At 39.4% G+C, this 13,167-nt stretch overlaps 1 protein-coding gene across 1 annotated transcript; it reads right to left on the reverse strand.

The window, feature by feature from the left end:
* Window positions 1-297: 297 nt before the first annotated feature.
* egr3 (early growth response 3) lies at window positions 298-8,819 on the reverse strand. The gene is made up of 2 exons (XM_071482576.1): window positions 8,288-8,819; window positions 298-5,518 (listed from the first exon to the last, which is right to left on the reverse strand). Exons 1-2 carry the CDS (start codon window positions 8,439-8,441, stop codon window positions 4,440-4,442), a joined length of 1,233 nt encoding a protein of 410 aa, XP_071338677.1. The 5' UTR covers window positions 8,442-8,819; the 3' UTR covers window positions 298-4,439.
* Window positions 8,820-13,167: the final 4,348 nt, after the last annotated feature.

Consider the following 13,167-nt stretch of genomic DNA (forward strand, 5'->3'; position numbering starts at 1 on the left):
AGATTTATCCCATTTCACCCAATGTGACTTTTATTTTCATGCATAATAAAGAAATGAGCACCACCCACAGCATCTAGGGGTAGCACTTCGGAACATTTCCGTGCACATGCAAACATGAGGATATACTGTAATGAAAAGGAAACACAACACAACAGAAAACAGTGAGTATCGACTCCATCTGAACACCATAGTGTCACTGTTGAAGACCACAAAATCCCTGAAGCCACACTGTAGTCCATAAGATGACATGAGTAGCCTATAATATCTACACATTATTGAAATCTCTTCAAACGTGAGTTGTTTTTTTTTGTTTTTTTTTGTTTCATTTTTTGTTTGTTTTTTTTTAAATCCTGTAATTATTAATTGTCATGAATGAGCCCAAGCCTATTGCCTTGCTCAAGGCCAACATCACAGAGACTAAATTAAACAGTTAAACACAAACATTAGCACAAGGCTGCCTTCAACTGTAAGCAGACTGAGGTCACATTTATGATTTGTTGCTCCTGTGGAGTTTTCATCGTATTGTTTTTGATCAGCCAACCCTGCAACCCAGTTTGGCACCAAGATGGCTGCTGATGTTGGCTCAGCTCCAACATGGAGCAGAGAACGAGGATGAGGCAAATTCCAATTTCAAAGCGTTCAGCTGCCCACTTTTGGACAGTAAAACATAGAAAAACATAAAATAAATTATTCTTTAAGAAGCATTATCAGGAGGGGGTTGTTTTTGAGTTTGTTTAACAAGTCCACTGACACATATCTATAGCATTCACACATCACACTGAAGAATTATTGTTCAGAGGAACATCCCGTATTGTTGTTCAACCACCAAACTATATTGAGGGAGTGGGATCATACAAATTTTACAAAATCTATCCGTCCATTACAAAAATGTCACAGAAGAAAAGTGACAGAGTCAGATGATATGACTGATGAAATATTGAGTTTTCAAAGTTGTAATTACATGGCTTCATTTAGGCGTGGAAATAGTTTGGTGTAGTCTCCGACTTACTCTACATCAATCCTTAACACAAAGCGACATAAACACAGTTTTCTCTTAGACAAGGCCACATTCTTATATAGCCTGCTATAATTTAAAAAAAAAAACATTCTCACCAGCAAAGTGTCAAATCTAGAGCACACAAGAGCATCATTTTTGGTCAAATAAAGTCAAAATAATCCAGAGTCAATAACAATAAGTGTCTAACAGCAAATTGTTCTAGGTAAACAGTAAAGATAAACATTTTGTTTTTCTTATCACCTCATCTACTACATATATTTTTTATGCTGTTTCAATGAGGCTGTCTGCTACAAGGTGTTTACATCAGAGGCCACCACTCACTGCAAGATTTAACCTGGCTAATCCCAATCTAATGTTTTAATATTAGTTATTATCAAGGTAATTACATGGGATCCGAAATAAGGAATGCTGTGTAATGTAATGTGTAAAGAGCTCCATTTTCAAGAGTTTGACCAACTATGGTTTTCATTTCAGTTGCATTTCATTGGGATAAGGTCAGAAAAGTTTCATTAGTCGATGACCATCCATGCAATAAAATTATGTATTTTTTATTATAAAAAATTATTGATTTGCAGTTAGATGTTGTGGGGTGTGTGAACTTTTAAACTATCTGTAAAAGTGCTAGGAGGTCTGTTCATTTAACCATGTAGATGAGTTGAGAAAAGACTCTCTGAGGCCAAATTAATTGGAAAATAAATGGACACTTGCCAGGAAGCTCAGCAGTGAAAACTGGTTGTTACAGGAAAGGGAAAGCATGGCCTTGGAAGCTCATTTCTGTATGCACTGTGTTCTCTGTGGCACTGCTTTTCTGAACCTCTCTTTTGGCCTTTGCATTTGTCAGTCGATATTCTCTTTATTGCCATGTCTGCTGACCGGTACAATATTTTTTTCTCAGCAGATAACAATGTTTATATAAATTCTTTGCCTCGCATACACCATACACTTCTTAATAGTCAGAGAGCACAGCCAATAACCATAAAAACTCTCTGTCAAACTAGATGGAGAAAAGAATGTTTCTTTTAAAATAAGCATTGAGGACTTTAAGGATTCTCGTAAAATCTGAAATTATCTTACCACACTGACATAGCTATTGCTCCTTAAACAGTAATGGAATTAATGTGAATGGATTGTTTAGTGTGGCCACTACCAATATTTTTGCCATCTGTGTTTTGTGCTAACCTTGACATAAGTGCATACCTCAGTATTTATAGTTTTATAGTTTATGGTTTTTTGACCAAAAGAGTATGTGATGAAAATGCTGTGTTAATATTTCAGTTATGACTGTTTGCATTTGCTCCACAAAGCCATATTACAGTCTTGGGAAAACAAAACTTTCCTGCTTTCTAGAGGTAAAGCAAAACAACAAAAAGTATAAGTTTTATCAAATAATGGTTATTGTTGTCAATATCATTATAATACACTTAAGATCCAAAAGATGACAATGGCAGAGGTGAGCCATACAGAATGATAAAAGAGGTATTCCCTTCAATCAGGACAAAGATCAGAAAAGAGCCACATCAGAAAAATATTGGCGTTGCCCTGTAGTGTATTTTGTTTAAGAAAGGATTCAATCATTTAGTCTCTGAGAACACCTATTGGAGAACAACCACTGTTTTCTATACAATGGGAAAGATGTTTTAATTGAAATAATTGATTGCGACTATAATGGAGATACACAAAATGTAAAAAAAATCTTGTCATTTATTCAGAGAACACATTAGTGCTTCCTCAAACCAGTTACCACTTTAAAGCGTACAGATGGTGCAAATGCTATTATTCTTTCTTTTTAAATGGAAGATAACACACCATATTTGGCACTATCGTAGTGCTCCAAAAATTTTCCAATGACCTATGACAACAAAATATTATGTATTATAACTACATTATTAAAAGCTTTAAGACACATTCCGCACAAGCATTCAGTCAATTGAAAGTTCTTGTTTATGCAGACATTTGTATTTACATAGTGTGCATGAAGGCATGCACATATATGCACAATTTAATACTGAGTTATGGTTCATTTGACATTTGAGTACAAAAGTGAAACTTCTACTATAGCTACCTGCATACATATTTGTACTGTACAAAAACAAGTCATTAGTTTACAACTCAGCCTCAGTCTCTCTGTATTAGAAAAGATGTAAACATGGATTTGGAATTTTTAATTTTTCTCTTACCATATGTTGGTCATCTTTTGGTGATTTAAACAAGTGCTTAAGTCTTTTTACACTGTGAAGCACAGACAAAGGGCCTCATTCATCTTTTTCCTTATTAACCTCTGCTTTCATGTACTGCTGGTTTTTTAACCCAGTGTCATTTATTTAAGTAGTTCAGTCTGTCTAGCTGTGCTCTTAGTTAATTTGATTTATGGGTTGGTGGCACATGTCATGAATATATTGCATATAATTGCAGAAGTCAAGAAAACTGAAAGAATGGACAGTATTGGTGAGCTTTAAAAAAAAAAGCTACAGAAATGATATCTGGAAACACCACATAAAGACACCATATAAAAAAGGCAACAAAAATACACAGTGTCTCTCAGTGACTACAAATAAATAAGTATTGGCAAAGGCATTGATTGCTGCAGGCATATTTTTTATAAGTACAGGTAACAGGACAAGACATTGGTTTGCTTGTGTAACCCATTCAGTCATTATCTAGATTTAACCAAATTGTTCAGGTAAATCTAAATCTGAGATACGGTGTTTGAAGCTGATCTTTCCTCGAACTCAACATGTGTGCTAAGCTGATATCACTTTTATGTTTGGCAAATGTCAGGCACAATAATATGAACCAGGTTGGCTGTATCACCACATTACATTTGGCACATTCTTATTCAGAAAAACAACATTCAAATAGAAAATAAAAAAACACTACACCTCAACAAAAACAACAGAAAGACAGTCAAGTGCCACTAATAAGGTATCCATGACAGTACACAAGTATAACCAATTGCACTTTTAAACAGCCTAATAAAATTAATGCATACATCCCAGAAAAGCTCATCTTTTAGCTAACCTCCATTATAATTGTGTCTGTTTCGACCCTTATGATGGATTCTGGCTTCCTTCCAATTCAGAAATTCTCAGTAAAATTTACAAAAGTGTATCACCCCCAAAACCTATACATACACAGTGGCCTTTTGGACAGAATGTACCAAGGTGCCCTTCTTTATGTTGGCACTGTGTTACAGTAGCTGAGGCTCTGAGTTGCTTGAAAGAGAAGGGCGTAGCAGCCTTTCCCCTCTTAATTAAACTAAAGGCATCCATCTCAAAATAGAAGGAATACAACTGAAAGGAGCAAGGGATGTAAAAGAGAGGGAAAAAAGTCACCTATTTATCTCATAGTGGACGTGATCCCTTCTTCCTAAGTCTCTTTATGGGGCATGATGAGGGTTCAGTCCAAGTGCACGTAATGACGGTCATGATGTTCCCACTGTTGGCCCCCCACAGGAGCTGGGTGGTGAGCTGTGGCTCCCAGCTGCCCCACTGCTCTTGTCAGCTGGCTTCTTGTCTTTCTGTTTCAGGTGAACCTTTGCGTGTCTCTTTCGCTCGTCACTCCTGGCAAACTTGCGTCCACAGAACTCACAGGAGAAGGGTTTCTCGCCCGTGTGTGTGCGGATGTGTGTGGTCAGGTGGTCACTCCGGCTGAAGGAGCGCATGCATATTCGGCACTGGAAGGGTTTGTGACCTGTGTGGATGCGAAGGTGACGTGTGAGCTCGTCTGAGCGTGAGAAGCGTCTGTCACAGTTCTCTGCCGGACAGGCATGCGGCCGTTCGTGGACAGGGGTTTTACTGGGACGGTTGGGGTACTTCCGTGGTCGGATGGGTTTGAGGGTGAGAGTCTGTGGCGGTGGGTGGTGCTGAGGAGGGTGCTGCTGCCCGCCGATGAAACCTGGGTGAATTTGCTGCTTGTCTTTGAAAGCTCTGATGGTCTCCAGGGGTGTGATGGGTGGAGGGTTGACTCGGATAGGGTCCATGGTCTGGAAGGGCTTGTGCTCCATCACACCAACATCCCCCTGATGATGGAAAAGGTTGTAGTCAGGGATCATGGAGAAAAGGCTGCCATCCATGGGGGCTTTGGATGTGGAGTGATAGTCATTGCCGGGGTAGGCTAGAGCCGTGCTGGTGGCAGGGCTGTGGTGGAAGGAGACCTGATCCTGGTACAGGTCACTGCATGTGGAATAGGCAGGCAGTGGTGGACCATATACCTGCTCCATATCTGACGTCTGTCCGCCCATGCTGGCTGCGGAGGATGATGTCTGCGTCGTTACCGTGCCCGGTGATGGAGAAACACCCAGGATCCCTGCGCTGACGAGACTTATGATATTGTTATCAGAGCACCAGCCAGAGCCGCCGATGCCACCTGATGGAGGAGTGTCAAAGGCAAACTTCCCCAGATAGGTGACAGTCTGCCCGCTGCGGTTGGACTGGAAGCTGGATCCATACTGAATCTCTGCATTTGCTTTCTCGTTTCCCATGCCCAGATCCATGATATTATCTACATAAAGCAAAAAAAAAAACAAAAAAAAAACAGATATCATGAACAATTCATCCACGTGGTTGCTCAAACATGAATATGAAATGCAATCAGCTGAGAAGAAAAGCCTGTAAATGTGGCGCAAGTTGTGAAGAAAAAAGTCTAGAAAATTCACTTTGTCAACCTATGTGAAGTTGCAGTGACAGTCCTGGGGTTGTCTGCAATTCAGCTTTTTTGCATATTTCTGTCAATAGTGTGCCAACAAGAGATCAAAAATACAAGAAGTCCAACACAGTTCATAAAGAAATGTGAGCGCTGTCAGACCTGTAAGTTAAGTGAGTGACTGCTGCATCTGAGACAGTGGTGTCTCTCTCTCTCTCTCAGATCCCACAAGCTCTCATAAATCAAGACCTAAACACCCCCTTTGATCCAGTCATTGTGTCCCTCAGGAGTACAGCCAAACTGAATGGCAAGATCTGATTTCTTTACAGCAGGGAGGATTATAAGGCAGACGCCACATCTATCATGCTCAGGGATTCAAAACACATTTGCAGCAAAGAACATCTGCACATAACAGGGGGGAAAATTTCAAGTGTCAATTCAATCTCTGCTTAAGTTAGCTGAACAAATTTCCCCGATATTTTACTATTTTACTCACACACACACACACACACACACACACACACACACACACACACACACACACACACACACACACACCTCAAACACACACACATTTATAACTTATTCTAAAGATGACAATAAAAATAATCAAATGAAGATGTGTTCAACGGAGATACATTTATGTGTTGATCATGCTCTGAAGGTTAAATGTGAGACATTTGAAAAGAATTCTTTCATAAGTTGAAATAGACGTCACTTCTCATTTGCAGGAATTCATACACAGGGATGCTTATATATTCACTCCCACTAATTACAGCCTGCTGGAATTTGGTTAAAAGCTAATTATAATGAAACAAACAAAACCAAAATAATGTATATTGCACAATAATTGTCAACACATGAACAATGATTCACAATGGCAAAATTTTGTTTAAGTGCATGACATGAAGAAAAGAAGTCAGAGCTGATATTGGTACATTTTACTCTAAATCTTTAGTCTTTTGGAGGTCATCTGTATAGCGGTATTTAAACAGAATGAGGGGCATGAAATAAAGTCATCACTCTTTTCTTATAGGTCAGTACTGAGGACACCAGCACACACCAGCTCCACCTGTAAAATCACAGCATGGTACTTTCAACAAAAATGTATCAGTGATAATTTCAATAAAGAGCATATCTGCAAAAATTCTAGAGATATATATTTTTCCTCTTTTTACTGTGAATTTCACCAAGATCAGATATAATTAAAACAGCAACACACACCTGTACTCTGCAGCATCTTTTCCCCCTGTATTCATTTCGTTTGTTTAAATATCCCCTGTCAGAGGTCACATAATATACATTTATTTTTTGTGTTTATAGAAAAATGGAATATGTCACATGTATGTCATGGACTTCAGAGTCACTTATATTTAATTCACCTAGGCTATATATATACATACATATACACACACACACATATATGTATATATACTGTTTATACAAGTTGGCGCTGAGATAATTTAAACGCACACTTCTTTGGTAAATCAGCGAGAATATTTCAGGTTTAATTCAAACCCAGGTGTGTTTTTTGTGAACAAAAAAAAAAAATCCCAAAAAACGTAAACATAAAAACTGATTAATGAACAAAGTTCAACAAGGCAAACGTAAATCTTTGTTCACTGCATCACATGCTGATCTTCTCAGCCACATCAGGAAACTAAAGATTTAGTGTTTTTCGAGCATCATTGACCCATCACCTCTGAAGGTGAGTGCGGACTATTAGTGATTGATTTAATGCCAATCTACAACGCTGAGCCGAACCAACAAGTCAGCTTCACGATGGCGTCTGAATTAATCAGAAATATACGTTAATCTGGGGTAAGCAATGAATCAATCAATACATCCGGCCTCGCATTTTAGTGAATATAAGATGCTTCACGGGCCTGGCGTCTAAACATGTTTCATATAGGGGGGGGGGGAAGAAAAGCCACACACGCCTACTAAAATCCAATCTCTGACATGTTAATAGAGTTGTGAATGAAAGTCATTGTCTAAAGTAGTTGAGCCATCATTGCGGATGTGTGTTAGATTAATAAATGCCATTTGTGGTTTAACCCTATTTCATACATATCTGATACATTTCCTCATATTTCAGTTTAAATCACTGGCCGGTTGCGTTTTTACTGATCAGTGCGTAAAACAGCCTTTTATCACAACCAGTCTCATCAAGACATTTCCTCAAATACGCCTCAGCTTTGGAGAAATAGAATGACTATAATTACAGTCAGTTTGCTTAAATCTAATATCCTATACCCTTATTTTTGTTTTTAAGTTTTAAAATGAGTACAGTTGCCCTTTCGCCTTGGTGTAATCCTGACATTTCGGCTTCGCACAAAATAAAAATAAAATAAACACAATAAAAAAAATAAAAAAAATCACACGGCCGACCAGAAAGTTACTCATTTCAAAGGTGAAGCTGTCTAATTCTTAGTGGGGTGTGTTACACCTGACCCCGAAAAAGTATTCAGTACGGGAATCTGCCTTTGTGCGCAACAGCCAGAGCGCAAACAGGTGCTCCAAGCCCCAAGACAACTGTTGCCTTCCGCGCACATCGCAGTTTGAGCCACTTTATTCAAAACACACACACGCAAACACAAATACATAGAAAGTGAGGCAAAATCTTACCTGTGTTCATCTGTGAATAGTGGTTAATAGATTCCGTACTGGTGAAAATATTCATAGACGTCGGGATGTCCTCTTCTGGGTAGAGACTGTCAGGGATCGTGTTTATTAAACTGCTCATGGTAAGAGGGAGCTTGTCCGCTAGTTTCCCTGTCATAGCAGTTATATTCAGTCCGACATTTATAAAGGACAACGCGCAGGTATCCAAGTAGTTACACAAAAAACAGCGGGTGTTCTCAAAGTGGAAAACACAGGTGTGGATCAGGCGTGAAAAAAAAAAAAAAAAAAAAGACAGCAGAGAGGAGCAGGGATGGATCCTGTGGCTGTAGCTATCCAAGTATCCCGCGGAGGACGAGCAGCGCCGGTTATCTCCTTCTGTGTGATCACAGGCTATTGTTGTTATTAATCTGATCACTGTGGAAGCTGATGGGCTGCTTGTGGGGGAATTTGAAGTCTGTGAATCAATGGAGGAGGTGGTGGTGTTGGTTGCACGAGAGCGGCTCTACTTGCTCTATTGGAGCTGGATAGGGGACTCCAGTCTGCCTGTATTAAATAGGGGGATGGAACATTTGCGTGACGTAGATGACCATATATGGACAGAGCGCCCAGCACCAGGCTCTCCGCGCGTCAGTCGGTGGAAACTACTGTGGAGGCAAAAGGCTCCGACAGATAGGTAGCTACAAAGTTTACAAAAGCCCCATGTCACCTCCAGCGGCATCCTTCAGGACGAGCCCGAGGTTCTCCTCTCCTCCTGACCTTGTGGAAAACATTACAGTGACTTAACAGCGTGTTATCTTTATTACTGTCAGGCATTATGATGGCTTTAATTAACCAGCAGGCACATTGTGAGCTTTTCATGCACCTGAGTGTGAGACAGAGAGTGAAGGAGAGTGTGTTGTGGCTACAGGGGATGTCACTCATAAAACAGACTATGTCAAAAGTTAGGCCCACATACTGTTTGTTGTAACTCCACCACTATTGACTAAATATGGGAAAATATTTTTTGTTGGCTTTCAGGCTTCTTTTTGTCCAAAGAAGCTCAGATAGAGAATGAATCTTCAGTTTCTTGGTGAACATGCACACACTTTGTGCCTGTGTCCTGTATTGCAGAACACTGGGTCAAACCCCCTTTTTCATACAGTAATACTGTCTTACAAAGACGGTAATTGACGGAGTTAATCGCTTGTAAATATTGCAAGGGTTTTGTAAATCCACAGGCTTGCTTTGACTTGGGACCCAACTTGATCGCTAAAGTGGAAACTCCAAATAAGGCAGTGTCCGGCCCCGCCCCTTCATGTCTCTATTTGGACATGTGAGTTCCGGGTGAAGTGGTAGTGGAAAAGTGATCGGAAGCCACAGACGTTTAAAGAGATGACAGTGGACAAAGCGTCATGGCTCGCTTTTCACCAATTTGCCAACTTGTGAAAAAATACCTACTCTGGTCGCTTTATTACGTTTTGAAAAGTAACGCCCTGTAATTTGGTTTATTACAAAAAAATCCAAGAATTACTGAAAGCCTCTGGGGTCACAGATTTGACATGTGGCCTGTCACTATCACATCATATTTATAGCTTTTGCTCTCCCGCTAAACTCCTTTGTGAAGGTTTGCTTTTTTTTTGGTAAGAACGTTTACTATTTTCTGCTGCAGCTGTAACAATATAAAATGCAGCCTTTTGCAAAACCCACAGAAAATACTGAATGAAATGTCACTGCCTGAATATTCAGACCTGAGAAATTAATAGTACCTCAATGAACCAGAAGTGTAAACACAGTGTGTGGGAGAATTAGTCTGAATCATGCTCGGTGTTTAGGGGGCTTAGACAAACAGAGCAGCCAGTGATCTTGTGTGTCTCATTACCACAGGCAAGTCCTCTGTGTGTATGTCTGTGTGTGTTTTAAGAGTAACAGTCATACCAGAGGGCAGAGCACAGTCTTTTCAGGGTGTCTTTCTCCCAGTCCTGTCTCTTGAATCAGAAAAATAGACAACAATGTTCCTTATGGACTTGATCCAAAGTTGAATAACATCTCCTTTGTCTGACCAAAGATAGATTTTCTGCGTTGACTTCATCCTCTGCCTCATTGTGACTCACTCCCTAAGCTTGCTCTCTGTATCACTTTTTGCACATTAGTGCAGGTCAAAAGGCAACACAAGTTAAAATTGTCATATCTTGGGTTTGTGTTGTCAGAGCTGAGGCTAAAAGTTGCAGGGTGTATGTCTGCATACGCACAGCTATAATTGGACCTTATTTAAACACTGATTTTGTAATTTTATATGTATGTGACTATTTTTGTCCCTGTAGTGACTTTCAAATCTGTCTAAAATTCAGTTTCACATATGTGAAGAAGCTGTTAATGTTGTGCTATATATATATATATATATATATATATATATATATATGTGTGTACTAACATCAATTAATGTGAAAAGACAAAACATACTTTGGAAGGGATACCACTGTTCCGGACAGCATATTAAAAGTTGAATTTCATCAGTCTATCATGCAAACTGCTTCAAAACCAAATGAATATTCCAGTGTTATATAGTGAAATATCCTCTGAAACAAGTCCAGTTTAAGTACATACCTTTCTTTTGTGTTAGAAGATGTGAGCTAAAACCGAACTAGATAAGAGGAAAGCCTGGCGAAACAATGCCACAAACGATGGCCTCATAAATTACAATTCAACATAAAGAATATTAGAAGCTTGTAAAAGGTAGTATTTATCGCAGGATTGTTGCATCAGATTGTATTATACTGTCTATTGTTCCTGTTACTTTGTCCACCCCATGAAGTTGCTCAGGTTGATCAAAGATCAGCGGGAGATCCGTGGAAAAGGCTGCCTCAACTGTCGTGTTTATGGCTACAAACCAATGAGGATCCCCTCAGGTCAGGCTGAGGACTGACTGTACTATAGTGTCTCTGCTTGGGGGAAGCGTTTGTGTGGCTCTGTGGTTGGAAAGTTGGCCAGCCCATCTGGAACACCTACCTGTTGGAGGCTTATTTCCTCGACTGTGAGCTGGGTCACATGGTGCAGGCCTGCAGTGTTTGTTGATGGCTTGCGGCGATAGAGCTCTTTGACTGCAGTGTCCTGGCTCCTTTGCATACGGGGATTCCATGGAAGCACCAGCTCATTTTAAAGCACCGTGGAAAACTGCCCAGGCACTGTGGATATATAGTCAAATTAGTTTTGTGTTTTTCCAAGCTTCATGGGGAGGCTAAAATTGTTGTTCCTTGCTGTTAGTTAAAGAGCTGGAAAGATATGTTCCCAATTATACCAACCGAGTAACTTTACATCCATCATTTTACATCAGCTTTTCTATTGTTATTATGGTTGTGTATTTTGCAACACTGACAGCAAGACATGAGAAATATGTTCTAATACTGGAGTCCAATCTGCTGATAATGATGCCCCAATAAATACATAATCTCAAATGATCTTAGTTACCACTGCTCTAAAACTGCTGTCATCTACAGTATGTCTTTTTAAAACACTAATAGCCTTTTACTGAGGTGCAGCAGCAACAAATTTCAACTTTATCCACTGGACAGTATGTGGTTGAAATGAAGTTAAAGTAAGAGGAAGCCTGTGACAACATGCTTGATTATGAAACAAAAAATCTGTTACACATTTGTGCATTTTGTGAGGAGCAGGTAATAAAAATGTACAGAAGCTTTTTGATTTATTTTCGTCATCACATCATTTACAAAGGTATGTTTATATAGTTTCCTGTTAAAGCCAGCAGCTTGTAGTTGTTCCAGTTGAACATCATTGAGCTAGAACTCAGTCTGCTATCTGTCAAAGTTTTATTTTTCACAGTTAATAGGAGGATAAAAACACTGGAGACACAAGGCCAGTGCAGATACCTCAGCAAAAATCTTTAGAGGTCAAGAGGTGCATTTTAAAATTATACATTCCTTGTTGTGTTCAGTACAGCCTAAAATGTGGATATTCATCTGAATTTTTTTCAGAGGCAGGACTCAAATCTCCAGTTGGAGTGAACTACACTGAGTCTTTGCAGTCAGTCTTGCAGAACAATACCAGTCTGTTGAGGTCAAACGCCCAGTAAATAAAAATGTGCAAAGTGGTCAGCAGACCATACTGTTGACATGCATTGAACAGATGTCATACTCAAATCCATTTTGCCACTGCTCACAGCAAGTTACGCACTGCAGAAATTCTCCAGTGAAATAAATCTCCTGCACTTCTTCAGCTGAAGAGAGAAAAGAAAGGAGACTCAAGTCATCATGCATATTAGATCACTTAGTGCCTGTTAGGCAACTGAATAGATTATACAAATTCCTTTTAATTAATGTAAGTTTGAATAAATTAAGAAAATATTAAATGCCTTTCCCATATCATCAGGGGATGTGAGAAGTTATTTTTTTCCACAGAAGGCAATATACAGTGCACCGTTGAACTACAGCTGTCAGTTTTTCTTAATCATAATATTTCAACTCTCCTGACATTTGGAGTAAAAATAAACACATTCAAGGAAGCTCAGTGGCAAAACCCAGCTGTTTTGGCAGGATATCTCCAAGATATAAAGGAGAAAAAAATGCACAGTGTATTTGGAAGTACAAATCTTGGCTTTTAATGGTGTACTGATGGATTCAAGTAGGTGGTTTTTGGAAGAATACTCTCCCACTTGGCATGCTTCACAATGAGTGTGGAATTATACTCCACTTGCCAATTGTTAAAAACTGTGATTTCATAAGTCAAATAAGATGGGTAAATCAAGGTCAAGAATGTTATTCCAAGTGAGGGATACTTAACATTTGTTCAAAAGCAATGGACTCTCTTACTAACTCTGAGCATATGTGCATTGTTTTGGTTGTTTGTTTGTGGACCTGGCTGCTTTGACTGCTAAGTCGTGGAGGCAAACA

The sequence above is a fragment of the Trachinotus anak genome, unplaced genomic scaffold (assembly GCF_046630095.1).
Source record: "Trachinotus anak isolate AG129_WGS33_773 ecotype Australia unplaced genomic scaffold, CSIRO_AGI_Tana_v1 ptg000008l, whole genome shotgun sequence".
Lineage (NCBI taxonomy): Eukaryota > Metazoa > Chordata > Actinopteri > Carangiformes > Carangidae > Trachinotus > Trachinotus anak.

Excerpts from the sequence above, each read along its gene's own strand:
- egr3 (XM_071482576.1), bottom strand. The coding sequence starts at position 8,441 with ATGACAGGGAAACTAGCGGACAAGCTCCCTCTTACCATGAGCAGTTTA. Across the intron at positions 5,519-8,287 it reads CTATTCACAGATGAACACAG|ATAATATCATGGATCTGGGC; the intron begins GTAAGATTTTGC and ends TGCTTTATGTAG.